Source organism: Heterocephalus glaber, unplaced genomic scaffold (assembly GCF_053883595.1).
Source record: "Heterocephalus glaber isolate CG9 unplaced genomic scaffold, H.glaber_assembly_v1.0 deba00001577, whole genome shotgun sequence".
In the NCBI taxonomy this organism is placed as follows: Eukaryota; Metazoa; Chordata; class Mammalia; order Rodentia; family Bathyergidae; genus Heterocephalus; species Heterocephalus glaber.
Genome location: NW_028258358.1, coordinates 8,370,278 through 8,390,223, shown reverse-complemented (window position 1 = coordinate 8,390,223; position 19,946 = coordinate 8,370,278). Strand labels below are relative to the sequence as shown.

The following is a 19,946-nucleotide window of genomic DNA, read 5'->3' as shown; positions in this document are numbered from 1 at the left end:
CCTTATCTCATAAAAATATTTACATTTTAAATTATGCTATTATTTCCATTTAAAATTAGGGTAAACACTAGTCAAAAATAACTTACTGGCAATTTTACAGATTTAAAAACAGAAGGACTGGCAACAGTTTGTTCATGGAGATTAGAATAATCACTTGGGCTTTCAAAAGGATTTAAGACAGGGATCCTTCCTGGAGTTTCCGGTGTTATCTGCATTTTTAGTTCTTTGACATCTCCCATAGTATAGGAAACAAACTAAAAAGAAATTAGAAGTACATATGTCAAAATTACAAAGTACCACAGCTATTGATTATGAAAACTGAAATATATACAACAAAACACATATTTCAAAAAAAATTAACTCAAAACCTAATGTTCTTGGGCTATTTTTATACTTTGCACACATTTTCTCAAGTGATCCTCGAAATAACCTTGAAAGCTAGAGAGGTAAGGTGTTAGTGCTATCATTTTGCAGAAGAATTAACAAACTCCCGAAGAGATTGAGTGGTTTAGAATTAGCCGTCAGCCAAATATGAGTGGGATCAGGCCGGCCTCTGAGGCATCTAAATGGTACAATGGGCACAAATCCAATGGAAGGACTTACATCTTCAGTTTTTAATTCAGTATCTCAAGACTCCAAAGTCTCCAAACACTATAAACATCTTTCGGATACTCCAGGAATTATCTACCAAGCGCCAACGATTCCTCGCAGCAAGCAACTCAGAGGTGAGAAGACTGGGCACAGGGTTCTCGCACTTTAACTCTCCCTAGGGAATGACTGACAGGGTCTGGAGTTAACTGCCCTCGCCTCTCCGCAAACACCCTCCTTCCGCCAAGCTCCCGCTGGGCAGAAAGATGGACTGCGTGACTTCCACAAGGCGGCACAACCCGAGAAAAAGAAGGATCCGTTTTTAAAGAATGAAGTCCAGCTGGCTTTCCTGGGCGGACAGCAGAGAAGGTGTTACCCCACTCCTAAGCGATCACTTCTAGGCTCCCCTCTCCTCCACATCTATTCCCTCGCTGCTCCCACTCAGCCCGGAGCGAGCGCGTAGGCAGGTTTGGAGCTGCGGAAACGAGCTCTCCAGTTCTAGGCAGGAAGAAAGGCCAGGAACCACAAGAACGTACCTACAGGTGAGTGCTTAAAGGAGGCCCTGAGTTCCGAATCCGGGCGCTCCCAGGGGGCCAGGCCAGCTCCCAAGACCGGCACAGACTCTTTAACTCCCCGCTTCCGCTGCTGTTTTAGACCAACCAGGACACCGGGCTGCCGGACGACCAGCCAATCGCGTCGCGCGGCTGTCCGCGAACTGACCAATCGCATCGCGGCGGCGGAGTAAATTCAAATGGCAACTCCTCGCTCTACATTCCGCGCCGAAGAGCGAGGCTCCAAATTCAAATCAACGCAGCCTCACGCCGGCGGCGAGCGCGAGGGGCGGAGCCTGGCGGCGTGTGCCGGGACGCGCGGCGGGGTTGCCCGGGAGAAAGGAAGGCGCTCCATTTCCGGGTCAAGTCCGGCTCCCGCCTCCCTCGGCGTGGGCTATGGCGAGCGGCGGTGGCGCCGGGGCGGCGGGGGCTGCGGCGGCGGCGAACCTCAACGCGGTGAGGGAGACCATGGACGGTGAGTGCCCGCTGCGCCCGCATCGCCGAGCCTCCGCTTCCCGGAGCCGAGGCCCGCCGGCCGGGGACCCCACGGAGGACTCGCCTTCCCCTTCCCGTCCGGATCAGCATCTCTGCGTCGCTTGGGAAGGCGCCGCCGAGCGGATGGCCCGGTTCCTCTTTTCTCCGCTCTCCTGCGGAGCTGGGCGCGCCCCGCCGACCGCGCCCTCCCGCGGCTGCCCGTTGCGCGCCCAGCACCCGCGCGCCGCCCCCCGAGCCTCCGCGTGCAGCTGCTTCCCGGCGGCCCCGCCGCTGTCGCTACCCGGCTCGGGACGCTCTCCGGATCAAGCCTGGGCCAAACAGGGCCAGTGTGGGCTGAGTCACCGCCGGCCCTGGGCGCCGGCGCTTCAGCAGGTGCTGTTTAAGTATCTGGAGAATAAACTGATTGCCTGTGGTCACAGTTGCCCCAGTTTCATTTGGAACGGGTGACGCCAGTACCCTGGTGTCAGGGTTGTTGTCTCTTTTCGCTCCATGAAACAAGTAGATGAGTATCTTGGAGGTACCTTTTCTCTGCTTTCTAAAGTCAGTTCTGCCTCTTCATCCCTATGGGGTGAACTTGGACAAGCCCACCTAAGCATCTTTGATCCTACCCCCCCCCCGCTTGTATAAAACCCCATGTCTCAGGTTTATTGTGAGTACTTAAGACAACCAGGTAAAGGGATGCCTAGACAATCGGTTTTGTTTTTTTCCTATTAGTTGCCATCTCACTTGCAGACGTCTGTCCTTGTCTCCTTTTTACTTATATTCATCTATATAAGTTTTCGAGATGTTAAATATTGCCATTTGCAGTTCACCTTGACATTTTTCAGGGCTTTCCCACACCAACTTCTATCTCAAAAAAAGATAACCCTGTAGAATTTTCCCTAGGCAATGTCAGTCTGCTGCCCTGGTTCTCCACTGAGCATTGCACTTACAGTAGTAGATAGTCTCTCTAGATAGGAGCTTCTCATAAGTCTTTTGGATTCTTCTATACTGCCTGCAGCTTTCCTTTTCAAGAATTACATATGGTGTTTTCGCATCTAAACTTTATACTTAATCAGTGTCTACTTTGCTGTTTTTCTGAGAATTTTGTTAAGATTGCATCTAGCCTATTTTTCCATCCTTCTTGCTATCTCACCGTAGCTCATTTGTTTTATTTTGTAAATGGATATATGCACATAAAGCATGTGTATCCTTATAAACGCTTGTATCTTTCCTTGGAACCCAGAGTGTTTTTGAATAGGATGGGTAGTACCATGTGTCACTTCAGCCACTTCTCTCAAGACAGGGACTCACTATATTGTCTGGGCTGGCCTTGGACTACCAGTCCTCCTGCCTGCTCCTCCCAAGTAGCTCACATGTGTGACCTCCCAAGCTGGCTCAGCGAATTTTATATTACCTGTGCTTACAGTACTTATTTATATGGTCTTGACATCTCATTTCAGTAGAAAATTTCTATTATATTGATAATGGAATGTATCAGACCTCCAAGATGATGTAGGAATGATAATAGACCTCCAAATGATGTAGGGGAAATATTATAATTCCCAATCTGCTAGATGTCATGTATGCCGAGTTCATGTTCCCCAAAATCGAAGAATGAATTCTAAGCAACAACAGAGTTTGAGAGTAGGAAATATTTATTGAGATATACAGCTCCTGAGAGGCAGGAGGGGTCCCAAATGGGTTGCCAGGGACCCCAGTTTTCAGGGGAAGTTTGACAAAGCACAGCCATGTGGGTACAAGGTGGATTAAAGCTATGATCAGCCAGTAAGGTTACAAGTATAGTCACTTAGGTAATAGTGATCCAATGGGGAAGTGTACATGGAAAGAAAAAAGAACTTTTCCAGAAGGTGATGGGTCCAAAGGTCTTGGTCATCTCCCAAGGTAACATATCTATCTAGACTTCATTAGACCAGGTATTACCATTTATCTCATGTCTTGGGTAAGTATGTAGGCCTGGACATTTTGTCTTTATCTTGAGGCCTGGCCACAGTTGTAGTATGTTTTCGTCTCTTGCACTGAGTCAAGGGCTCATCCCTGTCTGACTTCCTGTACTATTTCTATCTAACTTAACTATCTATAATAATATGTCTGGTGAAACTTCTTACAGATACATGAGAACTAGTAGTTTGCATTGGTTGCATCATCAAGAGATGAGGAGAGGGGCCGGGGATTTATCCCAGTGGTTCCACCGCCTGCCCTGCAAGCACAAGGACCCGAGTTCGATCCCCGGTACCAAAAAAAAAAAAAAAAAGAGATGATGAGAGAACTGGTGTGAATACTGAGTATAAAAACATGAAAAATTGAAGACCAGAGGGTTTTTTTTTAATTGAAGGAGAGTATATGTGGGTTTTTATTGTATTTAAAGCAATCTGACAGCCAGTATGACAAATTTTTGAGTCCTATTTCTCTCCTCAGTAGCATCTTTTGTCTACCCCTGTGTATTTCTCCTTGTTTTCCCTTCCATCGATATTAGCTATCAGTGATTTAAACTTTTAATGGATGCCAGTGGTTTGGAAGTTGCAGAATTCAGTTGTAAAAATTTTTAATTTTAATCATGAAATGAAAGGATTTTGTTAAAGATACTTCACACATGGGAGGAAGCAGGTAGCTTTTGCCATTTCATCTGCATACTTTGAAAGGAACCTTATGTATCCCAGCCCTGATGTAAAATAAGATCTGTTGCATAAAGTCCTCTGCTCTCATTCTTAGAGCTTCAATGTTGTCACCTGACATTTCTTCTTAAAATACTCAGGCCTTTTCAATTACCCTCTCCTTTACTGTACTTAGTTGCCTCTTGCTTTTAGACATTTTGAAATCTAAAGAGTCTGTTGCTATCTGCATACTTTTTAAGTTTTTTCAGTCTAGAAATTTCCTTACAATTTAATCTAATTTTAGTAATATAATTCCTCTATTAAAGAGAAAGAGACCACCTGGGCAGACATTGTGTGAGCAAAGAGGCTATTTATTCACACGTGCATGCCCATGAGTAGGCTGAGTCTGGAAAAGGGAACACAGCAGGGAGCAAGCAGAGAAAAAAGAATGTAAAGGGAAGGGGAAGGTTGAGAAATTTGGGCAGATAGAGTGGGATCATGCTTCCCAGGGTGGGCTGTGGTTGCAGATGTCATGAGGCTTTCTGGAACTGCAGTGGCTGGGACATGATTTACTATCCTTGTTCTTTAAACCTTCCTGCACATCCACCACCAAGGCTTGTTGGCGTCTAGGTCATGCTCAGCGCTGCACTCCCACCCCCAAGATTGCCATGGAGATGGTGCAAGTTCTGGTCCATGAGGTTGCCTTACCTGCCAGGCATGACAGTCTCATCTTTTTGTTATAATGAAAAGGGGGAGTGTAGGGGAAGTGGGCACTGTTTCTCATGGCTGCTTCATGCAGGACATATGGGTGATATGGACACATGGGTGATATGGACACCTTCATCAGGAGAGAGATCTTAGGGAATAGGGGTATATCAAGGAGTGGTCAAGGTCAGCATCTGCCTGTTTGTGATTTCTTGTATGTAATCTCTTGTACATGATCCTTTAAAAATTGTGAGAGAAGTCTGAGGAGGCATGGCCCAGAGAGAAGGAGAATGATGCAGACAAGAGGTCCAGTTAATGGAAGAAGCCATGAGCCTCAGCTTTAAATATTGGTCCATATGTTAGACAGGCATTGTCTAATTTCTGAAGCCCTTTTAGTTTGCCCTTTTGTATTTTGTACTGTGTCTGACTGGTTGGTATAAAAGGAACATTTTGTCTTAGGAAGATATATAAGCTGCTTTTTTGGTGGTGAGAGGATCTAAGTCCCTATGATTTTGGAAGATTATTGCCACCAGTGAGTCTGTCTGGTTCTGTAAGTTAAGGTTGGAGCCAGCTATTTTTTTGAGGCTGTCAGAAAGATCTCGGGAGAGGGAACAATAGCAGGTCAGGGAGAATAGGTCCCTACATTGTCAAATTGGGGTTTTAATGGTGATAGGCAAGTTGGGGAGAGAAAGGGGAGTAGAGGGAGGGATATCTTCCATGGAGAACAGAGAAGTAATGAGAGCAGCAACAAGGGCATCTCCATCTGGGACTCAGGGCCATAATGGAGTGTGGGTAAGTGACCAAGGCAGATGTCTCCACAGTTGGCCAGACACCAAGAGAAGACAGTTCTTCCTGGGGAGTGTCATGTGACCAGCACTGGGTTTAAATGGCATAGAAAATGGAATGAGCCTCTCTTGGGCAAGAGGACAGTAGGAAGAGGAAGGGAACCTAATCAGGATGAGAGTGAGCAAAGGACTGGAGCGTGGAGCCCTGAGCCTGAAACCAAGTAAGATTAAAGCAGATTGAACAAAGGAAGTGGGTGAAGTGGTAGGATAGGCAGGGGCAAGACATTTCACTGTCTTCTGGAATTAGGGTTAGCCTGGGGGAAGTAGAGAAGATTACTTTCATTTTTACAGGAAGGAGTCAGGTGAGTTATCAGCAGGACACACAGCTCTCCCTGAAAGCAATGTCCCCACTGGGAAAAGTCTCAGAGGAACAGCTGTCAGGATTTGGCTGTCTTTATAAGATTGGGTGTCAGAAGACAAGAGGTTAGCAGCATATCAGATCTTTTCTGGCTAGTCCTGAAAGATAGTCCTTGATGGGACAGGCCTCTGGCTAAGGTTTGGCCTGAGCAGAAAGGTACGGCCTATAACAGCTTAAATGGACTGCATCCTGTAGGTTCCCAAGGTTGGCTTGGATGCAAAGAAGAGTGATTGGGAATAGGGAAGGCTAGTCTTTATGGAGCTAGAGTGTGAGCTTAGTGAGGTGAGTCTTGTCAGGGCAAAAGGCTCAGGATGGGGCTCGGAAGCCCTCCAAGGAGGGTCACCCCATCTTAGGTTTTGGCACCAGATGTATTAGAAAGAGACCACCTGGGCAGACATTGTGTGAGCAGAGAGGCTGTTTATTTTGCATGTGCACACCCACAAGCATGCTGAGCCTGGAAAAGGGAACCCAGCAGGGAGCAAGCAGAGAAAAAAGAATTTAAAGGGAAGGGGAAGTTTTACTGTCTTGAATTTGGGTGGATAGAGTGGGATCATGCTTCCCAGGACTGTTAGTGGCTGCAGATGTCATCAGGCTTCCTGGAACTGCAGAAGCTGGGACATGATTTACTGTGTTTGTTCTTTCAGCCTTCCTGCACATCTGCCACCGAGGCTTGATGGTGCCCAGGTTGTGCACAGCATGGTGTACCTACCTGCCTGCGCAGTTGCCTTACCTGCCAGATGTGAGCCAGTTGAGTGGCACTGTAAGGCAGTTCTAGGAAAACAAATGGATATTCCATGCTACTGTCAATCCACTCATTTAAGAAACTTGGAAGTCTAGTTTTCTCACCTCTTCCCCATACCCATTCTTCACTAGGCCTTTTCAATTCTTCACTCGTCTCAGATTTAATCATTTGTCTTAATCTTTCCTGTCTATGCCATCCACTAGTCTTTCACCAAAATTGCAGTAATGGCTCCACATGACACAAGCTCCACCCCTTTTCCAAATTCATTCCATATTCTGCCAGAGTCTCTTTAAAATGCAAATCTGAACTAGTAACACTCCTATTTTATATCTTCCAAATCTTCCCAAAGTTCTAAAAACTTAGTATGGTTTTTGGATTTACATGTCTCCCTTATCTCTTGTTTTAAAAATACCCACTCACTCCCTTGATAACATTGCCTTCACACCAACTGTTCAGGTCTGTGAATTTACCAAGTTCTCCAGTCTATGAACCATTGCACAACCCGTGTTCTTTGGCCTCACTCTTCACTCTTCCTCCTGCCTCTGTTTGATTCCTGCCTACCATTAAGGTCTAAGGTTTCAAACACTGCCCATCCAAACTCGGTAAGATGGCCTTCTGATTTGTTTCAGAAGTTAACAGTCCTTTTCCTTTATTTTACTTAGAACTGGAATCAATGTTAGTCTGTTTTGTGTTCCTGTAGCAGAATATCTGAACCTGGGTAATTATAAAAAACAGATTTAGTTTCCACTGTTCTGGCAGCTGAGAAGTCCCAAGTTGAGATCCCTGTAACTGTCAAGGGCTTCTTGCTGCAATATTTCCTGGCAGAAGATGAAGAAGCAGCCCATGTGCTCAAGGAAGGGAGACCAAATTCATTCTTTTATCAGGAAAGCACTCCCAAGGGTAACTGATCACTGCCAAGATAATGGCACTAATCTGTCCTTAAAGCAGTGCTCACCTGGCCTAATTACCATTAAATGTCCCATCTAAATGGCATTGCCTTGGGGATAAAGTTTCTAACTCAAGAAACTTTTTGCCCACCTTTAGACCATGGCATTCAGTTACTTTAATCTCTTTCTCCTAATCTCTGCTGTCTGAAAACTGGGAACCTAGCTATCTTGTCCATAGTTATCTTCCCAGCAGTTATATAATAGGCACAAAATGCATCTAAGTACCAATTGCACAATGGGCTTTAAGGAAATAGTTATTGATTACAGTTTGTAAAGATCAATGTCAATTTTTTAAAAAGCTTAAATATTAGAACTGAGGTGGATCTAAAAGGCAGCATGGAATTATACTAAAAGGAAAGGGCAGAGTGAGAAAGCATGAACAAAAGTTTGAAGTCAAGAATAAGCTGGGTGTGGTGATGCATGCCTGTACTCCCAGTACTCTGGGAGGCCGAAGCAGGAGGATCACAAGTCTGAACCAGACTGGGCAACTTAGGAACTTTGTAAGATGCTGTCTCAGAAAAATTTAAAAAGTAAAGTACTGCAACAATAACAACAATGAAAGGGCTGGGATGTAGCTCAGTGTGAAGGCCCTGGCCTTAATCCCCAGTACCTCCAAAAAAGAAAGAAAGAAAAAAAAGCTCAGCATATATAGGTAGGAGTCTACCATGAAGAGTACAGACTGAGAGAGAAGAATTTGTCAGAACGTTAATGGTGATGGGTCTAAGTGTTCTATGTTCTGTTTACCTGTTGCTGCAAAACTGACCATTCCAAACTTAGTGGCATGATCCAATATAAACTTCTCTCTCACAACTCTAAGTATTGACCGGCCTCATCTTGGTGGTTGTCGCTCACACACTGCAGGTAGACAGTGGCTGAGCCTGGAGTCATCTCAGAGCCTCTTCACACTGCCAGTTTATGCCACTGTCCGCTGGGCCCTCCAGAGTGCTTGCTGTATGTAGGGTTTCCCCACGCATAGTGGCTGGGTTTCAAGGAAGTCTCAGGAGAGCTGGTAGGAAGCACCATTGCCTGTTTCAGCCTTGCCTCGGAACTCAGTGCTGGGTCACTGGGGAGATTGAGTACAGGTGTGGGGGTAAGTGTATTTGCATTCTTGAGCCATAAGCCAAGAATGAAAGGCCATGAATGCAGTGCTGTTTCATTGGACTGTTTTGTAGGGTGTGGTTACAGGGAGCAGCAGTGAGATGGATAAAATGAAGCTTGCCTAATGAAAAATATGAATCTCCCAAGCTTAGTGTTCTTCAGCTGCAGTTAGGAAATCTGTCAGTATAACGTGTTAGGTCAAAGGGGAAGAACTGCTTGAGTATTTCAGCAATTGATGAAAAGTCATTAGTAAAACTCAACATTTTTTCCTGTTTTTTTTTTTTTTTTAAAGTCCTGGCAAAAGAAAATAGTACATTTTAAGCATGCTTTTAATTAAAGATAACTATGAAACCAGAATCATTTTTCATGCTGTTAAATATGTCCCAAATAGAATTACAAATATCCAGGGCCAAGGATTTAGCTCAGTGGTTCCACTGCCTGCCTTGCAAGCACAAGGACCTGAGTTCTAGCCCTGGCACCAAAAAAAAAAAAAAATTACAAACGTCCACTTCAGCTGCTTTTTTTAAAAAAAAAAAAATACCATACTAATTTTAAGAATTTGGCAAATAGCGCAGAATAAGAAAATAATTTTATTTATTTTTTATTAGTACATGTATGTAGTAGGTAATGTTTCCATTTTGTGTGTGGAACTGGTACATGTACAGAGCACATCTTCACTCCTATTTCCTTCCCCTCCCTCCCTCCCCCTCTACCCATCCCTTGATCCCTTTCTCATTTGAGAAAGATCTGTCTCCTTGCTTCCTATTACCTATCTCTTATTTTGTTCTCTATTTATAATTTGGGTTTCTCAAATAAGAGAAACCATATGATATTTAAGCTTGTGTGTCTAATTTCACTTAACACTATGGCCTCAAGATTTTTTTAAAGGAGACAACTTATTAAATGAAGTTATTATCTGATTACAAAATAAATACAAGAGAATCAGTTGAAAAATTGTTGGATGTGTCAGTAGAATTTGTTATGGTGGATGACTATAAAATATCCAAATATACCAAAAATAGCTATTCCAATATACAAAGATGAAATAGAATCCATTTATGAAAACAGTCAAAAATAAAGTTACAGAAAATGAAGAATCAATGTGATTGAATACTTGCTGAGATTTTGTACTGCAAGTGTGTAAAAATGATAGGAAATAAGAAGAAACTGTAATTAGTAGAATAGATATGTTCAAAAACAAGAAAAGGAGGTTTCCATTGATTAGAAGAGAGATGCTTACCGCAAAAGAAAGGCGCAGATGGGCCCACAGCAGGGATTGGGACTAAAACTCGAGGAAGTGTGCTGCCCTGTGTGCATGAACCTGGGGGTCAGAAGCGTACCATCTGCCGCTGCCAGACACTGAGAAGCACCCTCCTTGTTTTCTGGGTCTAGAGCCAAGATACTTCTCTAAGACCTGCTCCAGAGGGCTGAAGCCAGGGTGAGACTCCATATCCAAAAGCATGTTGGCCACCCAGGACATCCAAGAGAAAGGGCATAGAAGATGAGTTTTCAACAAAGAACCACAAAGCACCAAAGTGGTGAAAAACATGAACAACTAAAATGGAAAATGAAAAAGTGTAGTAATAGCTGGCCCTATCATATGGCAAGTGCCACCCTGTGTCCTTTAGTCCTTACACTAATCCTATAAATAAGTACTATTTTTTCAGAATGGTGAAAGGCACAGAGATTAATTTGCCCAGTAATAAAGCTAGAATTTGAGTCCTGGTAATCTAGCTCTTGAGTTACACTCATAGCCACTCTGTTGCTGCTTGTTTATACTTCAACAAATAAATATAGGAGAACAACCTCAAAAACAGCATTGGAAATATAGCCTTAAACTGCTAAAGTCAGGAATAACAGCCACAAAATAAGAAATGCGTATAAACAAGCATTTAGTTAATGAAACAAGACCAAGAGATTATGGGGAAAAATTGAAATCTTAAAATAGAAGTAAATTTGGCATATAATGTGACTAGCAGACAAGATGCAAAGTGTTAGTAAATTGGACTATCAAACTGACAAAATGAGAGTGAGATGGGCTGTCAGTTTCTAGCCAACATGCAGAAACAGGGACCAGGTTCACCCCTCCTGGAAAAACAAAACCCAGGTAAAATATGCATTACTGGGATTTTCAGTACACCAGACCTTAGGCATGGAAGGACAGTGATCCCTGAGAGACAGGAAGTAAGTTAGTCCTCTGTTGCACCAGGCCACTGCCTTCAGAGAGTTCCCAAACTTCAGTGCAGCTGGGGAACTCAGGCAGAACCTAGAGGACACCAGCAAATGTAGGATTTGCAGGACAGTGTACCTGAGAGGGAAAAGAGAACTTGCACAGACAGAATTCTGGAGATTTGTAGCATCCTCCTTGAGTTTAGCAGATTATTTCTGGGGAAAGAACCATTCAAAGGTTAGAGGAACAGTAGTACACTGTGCTTACACAGGGCTGAGGATAGTGCCATCCTACCTGAGAGAATAGAAGACAAGTCCTGAGACACGGTAGAGTGTATTACTTGCAAGACTCTTGCCTCAGTAGTGGGGAATAATTAGCCCTATACTAAGCAACACTCTGGTTCTGCGTAAAAAATTTGACAAGACCTGAAAGGATCAGACAGTTTCCATAGAACCATGCCATTATAAAACTCAGAAATATTTGTAGAAATATTTGGCATCTTTGAAAATTACAAGGTATGCAAAATAGGAAAAACAGTCCCTTGGTGAGAATGAACACAAAAATGACAGATGCTAGATGAGCACAGTAGAACTGTACCCTATTCCAAAGTTTAATGAAGACAAGGAAGACACAAAACTCAGATTTCTAGAGATGGAAGTGAGTATCTGATTTAAAAAAGTGGAAAGGGCCCAGTTGAATACCATGATATTGGTAACTTGTCCATTCTTCTCAAAATAATATGTATTTTCATGAAATTTAAATAATCTCAGTGGAATATGTTACTGAAAATAATGAAAAAGTCTAGGTTCATCCAAAAAATAGAGGGCTTATATACATGAAAGATGACAGGCATTTAATCTATTACAGGTAGTTTTAATTAAAAATATGACTCTGATGCAAAATAAACATACAACAGATCTGTGTGGGAACGTAACTGTGTGATAAAAGTGGCATCTCAGTTGAAGGATAGGTCATTCAGTAAATTGTAAGGGAGTGACTGGCTCATTGTGGGAGGAAAAGTTAGAACCTATCTTGTAAGTCCAGGGGACTTGTGGGGGGTGGGGTAAACTTCCAAGTGTTGGAAGAAATTACTGGACAATATAATCTTTGCATGAGGAATAACTTTGTAAATGTAATGCAGGAGAAAATGCTATAGGAAACAATGGATAGGATGTTGATAATTAAAAATTTTTAAACATTCCGAGAAATAGAATCATTGTATTTGCATCCTGTAATAGAAGATATTCTTGGAAAATTATTTTGGTAACCTCAGTTCTCTATTCTGTGCTAGCACTTCTTGTGTCAAAAACAGATACTTTTATAAATTACAATAACATACAGTACTGTAAGAAGTTAAAAACTACAAGCTTTCATTTTTTATCTGATTCAACAAATATGATTACTCTGTCAAATTGTTATAAAAATTTGTAAAGACTGCGCAAACTTTATATATTCTTGACTGAGCAGTTCTACTTCTAGATAGGTATCCTAGTAAAATAAAATTAAGCTAGTGTGTACAGGTAGATGCTCATCAAAATATTATTTTAGTGGGGAAAACATGAGAGCAATCTAACCCTTAAAAGTATGGTATTTTCATGAACTGGAATGTTATGCAACTAATTAAGTCTTTTATCAAGAGTAAGAAAATAAGGAGGTGTACAGAATAATTCTAATACTGAATAAGTGGTAGAAGATACCCAAAGGAATAAAAGGTGGTTATGTGAAGGGAAGTTGTAAATTTATTTTTCAGTTTCTAAAACTAAGTCAAGACACTATTTATTACATGCTGATTTCCAGATCCTGAGATGCTGTGTTGCTTTCTGATATTGTGTGGGAACATGAGAACTGAAACCAATTTGTGCATATTTTTAAATGTTGTAAGCTTTGTAAACTTTTTTACATCTTTTTTTCAGTTCTGCTTGAGATTTCAAAAATTTTGAATACTGGCTTAGATATGGAAACTCTGTCTATTTGTGTACGACTTTGTGAACAAGGCATTAACCCAGAAGCTTTGTCTTCAGTCATTAAGGAGCTTCGCAAGGCTACTGAAGCACTAAAGGTTAGAAATTCACTTATCAGTTCATTTTAAAAGACATTGTATTTAGAAAATGATCAAGGGTGAAGTTATATGAATGAGAGTTAAACTACCAACACCATCAGCAAAGATTCTGAAGACCAGGAGCTTTGCAGCATTTGTTCAGATCACAGAAATTACTATCATGGACCATGTTATCTTTTTCCAGAAACCTCTGATTATGTTTAGAATTCTACCATGTGATGAGTAGAATTGTGTCTGCCCTCACTCCCCAAGATGTATTTGAGTTTCGGTCTCTGGTACTGATGCTTATGACCTCATTTAGAAATAGTGTCTTCGCACATGTAAACCAAGTTAAGATGAGGTCGTCCTGCATTAGGGTAGCTTCTAATTCATTGGACACAGATCCACGGAGATAACACCATGTGAAGACACCAACAGAAAGGGAGAAGCTCTTAGAGTGTGGAGGCACAAGAGATTAGAGTGATGCACTTACAAGCCAAGGAAAGTTACAAATTATTGGCACCTCCCAGAAGCTAGGAAGACGCAAAAAAGGACTGACTCTTCCCTAGACTCTTCAGAGAGACCATGGCCTCCTAACACCTTGTTTTTGGGCTTCTGTGCTCTAGAAATATGAAGAAATAAATTTCTATTAAGTTTCCCAGATAATGGCCTTTGTTTTATAGCCCTAGAAGTCTAATTCAGATTTTAGTACTGGAAAATGGGGTGCTGCTGAAACAAATACTTTTTTGGAATTCGATAATGGTTAGACTGGAAAGTTTTAATGTGCTTGATGAAAAAAGCTTACATTGCCTCAAGGAGACCTAACAGAACTGAGAATATTATGGGCGGCTCTAGTGAGTGCCCAGGAAGAAGAGAGGAGAGCTCTAGGGAAAGCTTCAGTTGTTTCAGAGAATATATAGCCTTAGGATCGGGTTGTTCCTGGAAGTATAAATGTTAATGGCATTTCTAGTGAAGTCTCAGACTCAAGAACACTTACTGGGCACTGGAGGAAAGGTTATCCTTGTATAGTGACAGAATTTGGCTGAATTTTGTTAGGTGGAAAGAGAATATATAAATGATGAACTTGGACACGTAGGATGATGTATAAACAATGAACTTGGATACTTAGCTGAGGAAATTTCCAAGCAAAGTGTGAAAGGTGCAGCCTGATTTCTCTTTGGTGTTTATAATAAAATGAGAGAAATGAGAATTGAGGAAGGAATTGTAAGAGAACAGAAATGACATTTGATTTAGAAAACCCTTGGCCTGTCTGAATGGTTGTGGAGACAGCTAGCAATGTGGCCAGGCAACCTTTCGGTGAAGAGATTAGATGTATGATGTACCCGGTCAAACCATCTCAGCACAAACACTGCCAACTTGGACTGAAAGGGACAGGGTGCAATGAAGGAATGCTGTCAGATTACTGGAGTCCACAGGTAGGACACTGATAGTTACTTGGCTGTGAGCATGTGTTGTCGTTCAGGATGAGGGAGAAGTCTGGGGATGCTGTTGCCACCATGATCACAGAGGGCTACCGTTCTCCAAATTCAAACTGACCACCTTTTAATTGCTGAGATGGGAATAGGAAAAGTACCATGTTCCTTCTGTTGCTTGCACACACTGATTTCAAATGTTTTGGTGATTTTATTTCTGTTCATATAGCACCAAATCAGGACTAGCGAAACTTCACGTTGCCCCATTAAAATTTGTTCAACAACAAAGTGATTTCTCTTTTTTTCTTATCTCTAAGAAAATGGGACTATATGAAAAATGTCACTTCCCCATCTTCCAAAGACTGCCAAAGTTTGAAGTTGTTTTTGTGGTTTCAGATACCTTTTGATTATTAAATCTGACACAGAAAGTAAACAGAACACATTCACTGAGCAGATTCCTTATAAATATGCACTCAGCTGTCACTACCAGCATCCGGCAAGGCTTGTGTCTCCTTCCTGCCCTCCCCTCCAGTAACTAGTTTTGACTTTTTTTTTTTTTTTAGTCTTGACTTTTGGAGTGGGCTCTTTCATCAAGTTTTCTAAATAAATACAGATCTTTTAATAATAAAGTTTAAATTTTGTAAAATTTTGAGCTCTGTGTAAATGGAATCATACAATAATCTTTTTATTAGATTTTTTTTTTTATTTAAGATTGTCTGTGGAGTGCATTTATGTCATATATAGCTGAAAGGCCTTCCTTTTCTCTGAAATATGCTTCATCCTACAAATACACCGCAATTTTTATCCTTTCTTTTGAGAGTAGAGATTTCAAGTATGGGGCTATTACGAATAATGCTGCTTTGAGCACCGTAGCCCGTCTCTTGATGCATAATGTCTGCATTTCTGTCTGATGTGTACCTAGAAGTAAAGTTGCTGCATTGTAGGTTAGGTGTAGCTTCCACTTGAATACATGATAATGCCAAAATTATTTTTAAAAACAGTCGTATTGATTTATATTTCAACCAGTAGCATATGAGTTTCCCTTTGCTCTGCTCTTTGCCAGTATTTATTATTGTGGCCCTTTTTAATTTTAGTCATTCTAGGCCATCCATGTTTTCCTCATTTGGTTTTATATGCATTTCTGAATACTAGTGAGGTTGAAGGCATTTTTACATGTTTTTTGGCCAGCTTTTTCAGTAGGTGTCTTTTCAAATCACTTGGCAATTTCCAGGGTTATCTAGCCTTTTAAAATTCAAATGTGTGGCTTTCATAGCAGAAAGAAAAAACCACTGAATAATTTAATAAGAATAGCTTATATTTATAATGAGTGCTTTCTTTATAAGACCTTAGGCTCTAAAGGCTGTGGTAGCCTTATTTCCTTACTCACACAGTGATACCACTACACTACTGTTGTGAATAGTGTGCTACTAAGGGAACTGAAGCTTGTGGTAACCAACCCCACATACTTGCGGGTATGTGGTTGAGCTGGGCTATGTAACTTCAGAGTTGTTTACTTTTAACAACAAAGGTTCTTCCTACAATAAAATCTAAAAACTAATGTGAGCTAGCTATTTGGGAACAGTTTTTGGTCTGTGGCATGGGAATATTCTTTGGTTTGGTATTTTCTCGTAACTTGATAAAAATAAAAACAAGTATAGACTGTTATCAATGTTTCTGAAGTTCTAGTGAAAGATTACTTAATACCCATCTTCCACAACTACACGAACTTTTGTATTATACTCAAGTTTCAAAGAGAACAGGCAGAATAGGAAGCAATTTTGGCATTGTACTGCAGTTTGAGAGCTGTAGAGGGGAACTCAAGTCAAATAACTCACAAGTGTTTTGACATAGCATTTTCTTAAGATAATACGTAACCTAGGGAATTAGAATAGGATGTTCAGAAATGCCCATTTGACATAGCTTCTTCAGCGTTACACATTCTCTTTATAGACCATAGTGAAGGGTGGGAGGCAGAACCAATAATAATACCTGAAACTGTTCATCATTTGTATGGAAGCTCAATCTCTCACACACGGAGATGCTCTGAAACACATTCCCCCATGATCTAAAGCCAGTATGTCAGTTATCTCATTAAAACTAGAGCTAGGAGATCCTCAAAGGTTTCTAGGTAAGAAAAAGTGTTAATTAGAACTTTTTCTTGTCTTCTTTAACCCTAAAGAATGTAATCTGTATAATATTTATAAAAATCATGCATGTTCCTGATTTAAAAATATTTAAATCAGAAAAGTCAAAAAAAGGGAACCAAAAAAATCATTCAAGATCACAAGAGATTGCCAGTAATGATATTTGATAAACAGCATTCCAAATAGTTGAGTAGTGCTTTAAAAATCAAAATATATTTAATTTCACTGAATTGTAAAATAATAACTCTTTGTCAGTTGGTTCCCCCTGATTAGATGCTGTCCTCTCTTAACTGCTGCTCTTGGGATGGGCGGGCAGCTGGTTGGCTCAGAGATGTGCCAGCCAGACCTGACTTCCCTGACGATGATTTTATGGGCTTCACAAGTATCCGGGTTCTTCCTTCCTATCACTGCTGCCGATGAATTTTTCACATATTTTATGTTTATTTCTTTTGGTATTAAAATTAGGGCAAAGAAAACCCATTTCTGCTGCATTCTACCCTTTATATCAAGAATTCCTATTAGTTAATTTTATGGTACCTGTCTCTATTTTAGAATGTGCAAAATGTAAATGAGGGACATCTTGAAGTGTTGCAATGAACTGTTGGTCTGAGGCATTAAATTTTCTTTTGCCCTCAGTTAACTCTAGAAAATAGTAACTATTTTATTTTGCCTTTCACTTTCATAGATTCATAGTGTTGTGAAATCATTTATATGATTATGCATTAAAAGCCTAATGGTTAAATTAAGTTTATTATGTCCATATGGCATTAAGAAGTTACTTTTAGATGGGTGAATGTTATTTCTTAAGTCTTTCTAGAAATACATACCAAGCCATTTATGGATGAATGATAAGGTATCTGGGAATTTCTTTAGAGGCATCTGGGAAAGTACAGTAGTTGGGGTATAGGTGAAACAAAATTAGCCAGATGTTTGTTATTTTATTTTGCTCTTGTTTTCTCCACTTTGTAGAAGGTCTTTTTTTTCATTCTTCATTCTCTTTTTTGCACTATAATAAAACATAGGGAACAAACTAATGAGGCTATGGGACCAACTTGTATCATATTTTAATTTTGCAATAAGAGTACACTTTCACAGGTTCTCTTAACTATATTTAAGATGATACATAGCCTAGCATATAAGAAAGCATATTCTTTCTACTATAGCCTAGCAATAAGTTCCCAAGATAGTCCTGATGTACAGCAAAAATGAAGACCACTATATTAATCCTGATAAAAGTAGCTCAGTTATATGGGGAATAGTCCATTGTTAAATATAGTATAGTATTAACTAAATTTTCCTCCCTGGTGTCTTTTTCCATGTTTTTTTTATTTGTTTGTTTGTTTTTAATAATGAGCCTTTTTTGTGTGTGTTCTAGGCTGCTGAAAATACAACAAGCTGACTTTCTGGAGAAATCTTGATGAGATATGTCAAGCTCTGCGGGAGGATTTGAAGGTTGCATTATAGTCAAGAATGTACAGTAAAATTACTGCCTGCAGCAGTATAGAAAAAAATTTCCTTTTAAAAAGAATTATAAAATCATAGCTTTATAGATCAATGGAAAGTGGCTCACAGAGAGAACTATCAGATGTCTTAATGGCTCTAATGCTTTGGCATTGCTGTGTTCATAGTTATGTATTCCTTATTTATAGCTCTGATAGCTTCAATTTTCTAAGCAGTCTGTCTGGCAGCTGTGCACATCTGCTGTGCCTGGTTGAAGTATAGTGGAACCCATCAGGGATGTGCAGCAGTTATGACTTGTTGACATTTCCATTATAAACTTTAATTTTGAATTGTTTATGCATAACAACTGTGGATTTATGTTGTACTAGGCTGAAAGTTGACAGGATTTTAGCCACCATTTGTGAATTTTGATTTAGATTTCTTATGTTTACCAGAATCTTGTTTTTAAAATAAGACCATAGAGAATATTTCTTGTAATCTGCTCTTTAACAAAGAACAGTTAGTCTTTGAAGAGTTTTGGGAAGTTAATAGTGTGAGCCAATCATTTTTGTATTGAATAAAAAATAAAATTTCTAGAAACTAAAATTTTAAAAGTACTGACAGTGTTTAGCGTAGTATTATTTTTAGTTTAAATCATTTAAATCTAATAGTAATATTGAGAATTTTTTCTAAGTTTTATATCCTATGAAAGCCTACAAAATAATTTATACAATGAAATGTAGCCACCATGCAAAATTCCTTTTTACTTTTATTACATAAAAAGTATCTGGAGGGCCAGGGATTTAGCTCAGTGGTTCTGCCACCTGCCTTGCAAGCGCAAGGACCCAAGTTTGATCTCTGGTACCAAAAGAAAAAAAAAAAAGTAACTGGAATGCTTACCTAGTAATCTTGGGTGGTTATTTAATAAATCAGTAGGTAGGTGGTATGTTTCAAAAATATTGTATTTTCTAAAGAAGTAAGGATTTGCACTCATTAAACAACCAATTAAATGTGAATCAGGAATTATAAGTATGGTTTTCTAAAATCCTTATTTGTCTTCATTTTTACCCTTGAAGTTTTAACTCATCAAAGAGATAATTCGAGAATAAATTTTAGAAAACTTAGTATAGAATTGGTTCTGTTCCTGTAACAGAATCTCAGTGAAATTTTTTTTGCAAAATTAATAAGGATTTAATCACATTTTACTGTTTCTTAAATTTTAAGTTTTGTTAGATGCCATTTAAATGATGATACAAGAATTTACTTTTCAGTAGCATTTCTTTTTGTTCAGATACCTGAATGATAAGATTTAGCAATATTTAAATAGCCAGCTTCTCTGACATTTAAAAAATAAATGTTGGCTTTTGGCTATTTCAGTTTTTCAAATATATGGCATCTTTACCAATTAAACTGAAAAGTCTATTTGCAGGATGAGTTAAAAGACAGAACTTGTGATAAGTGTTTGACTGTTAACAAACATTGCAAATACTGGCTGTTATTTATAAAATCAAAGAAAACGCTTCTCTCAAACTCCAAATTTTGTGTATATTTTTGGGCCTTAAGAGTTGATGGTTTTATTTATGATTTTGTAGATTAAGTTATTTATGTATGAAACAAAGTAGGAAAATATATTGAAAAAGGATTATGTTTACAGAGAGGACTTTCATGTGTCACACTTCTTAAATGTAAACATATATTTTTAATGCACACTTAAGTAATATTTGAGAAAGCAAACAAAATAACAAAATTGAAGTGTTATGTATGTGTCAGTGACAAAAATAAAGCCGTTTTGGTGATA

The 19,946-nt window shown here is 39.9% G+C and overlaps 2 protein-coding genes across 5 annotated transcripts in view; one reads left to right on the top strand and one right to left on the bottom strand.

The window, feature by feature from the left end:
* Bora (BORA aurora kinase A activator) overlaps positions 1-1,621 on the bottom strand; it is a 26,484-nt gene extending 24,863 nt beyond the window's left edge. For 2 of the 4 annotated variants that reach the window (XM_013072405.3, XM_021258675.2), the window contains exons 1-2: positions 1,129-1,621; positions 87-254 (exon numbers count right to left, since the gene is read on the bottom strand). In XM_013072405.3, the coding sequence (XP_012927859.2) occupies positions 87-254; positions 1,129-1,317 (357 nt within the window). In that variant the 5' untranslated portion in view covers positions 1,318-1,621. The other 2 variants (XM_004845258.3, XM_021258676.2) reach the window with 2 other exon arrangements.
* Positions 1,619-19,946, top strand: Mzt1 (mitotic spindle organizing protein 1; the record flags this gene model as incomplete). Its single annotated transcript, XM_087193021.1, has 3 exons — positions 1,619-2,006; positions 13,007-13,152; positions 18,084-19,946. Coding segments are annotated over 3 exons (558 nt in total), but the record flags the coding sequence as incomplete, so codon positions are not given.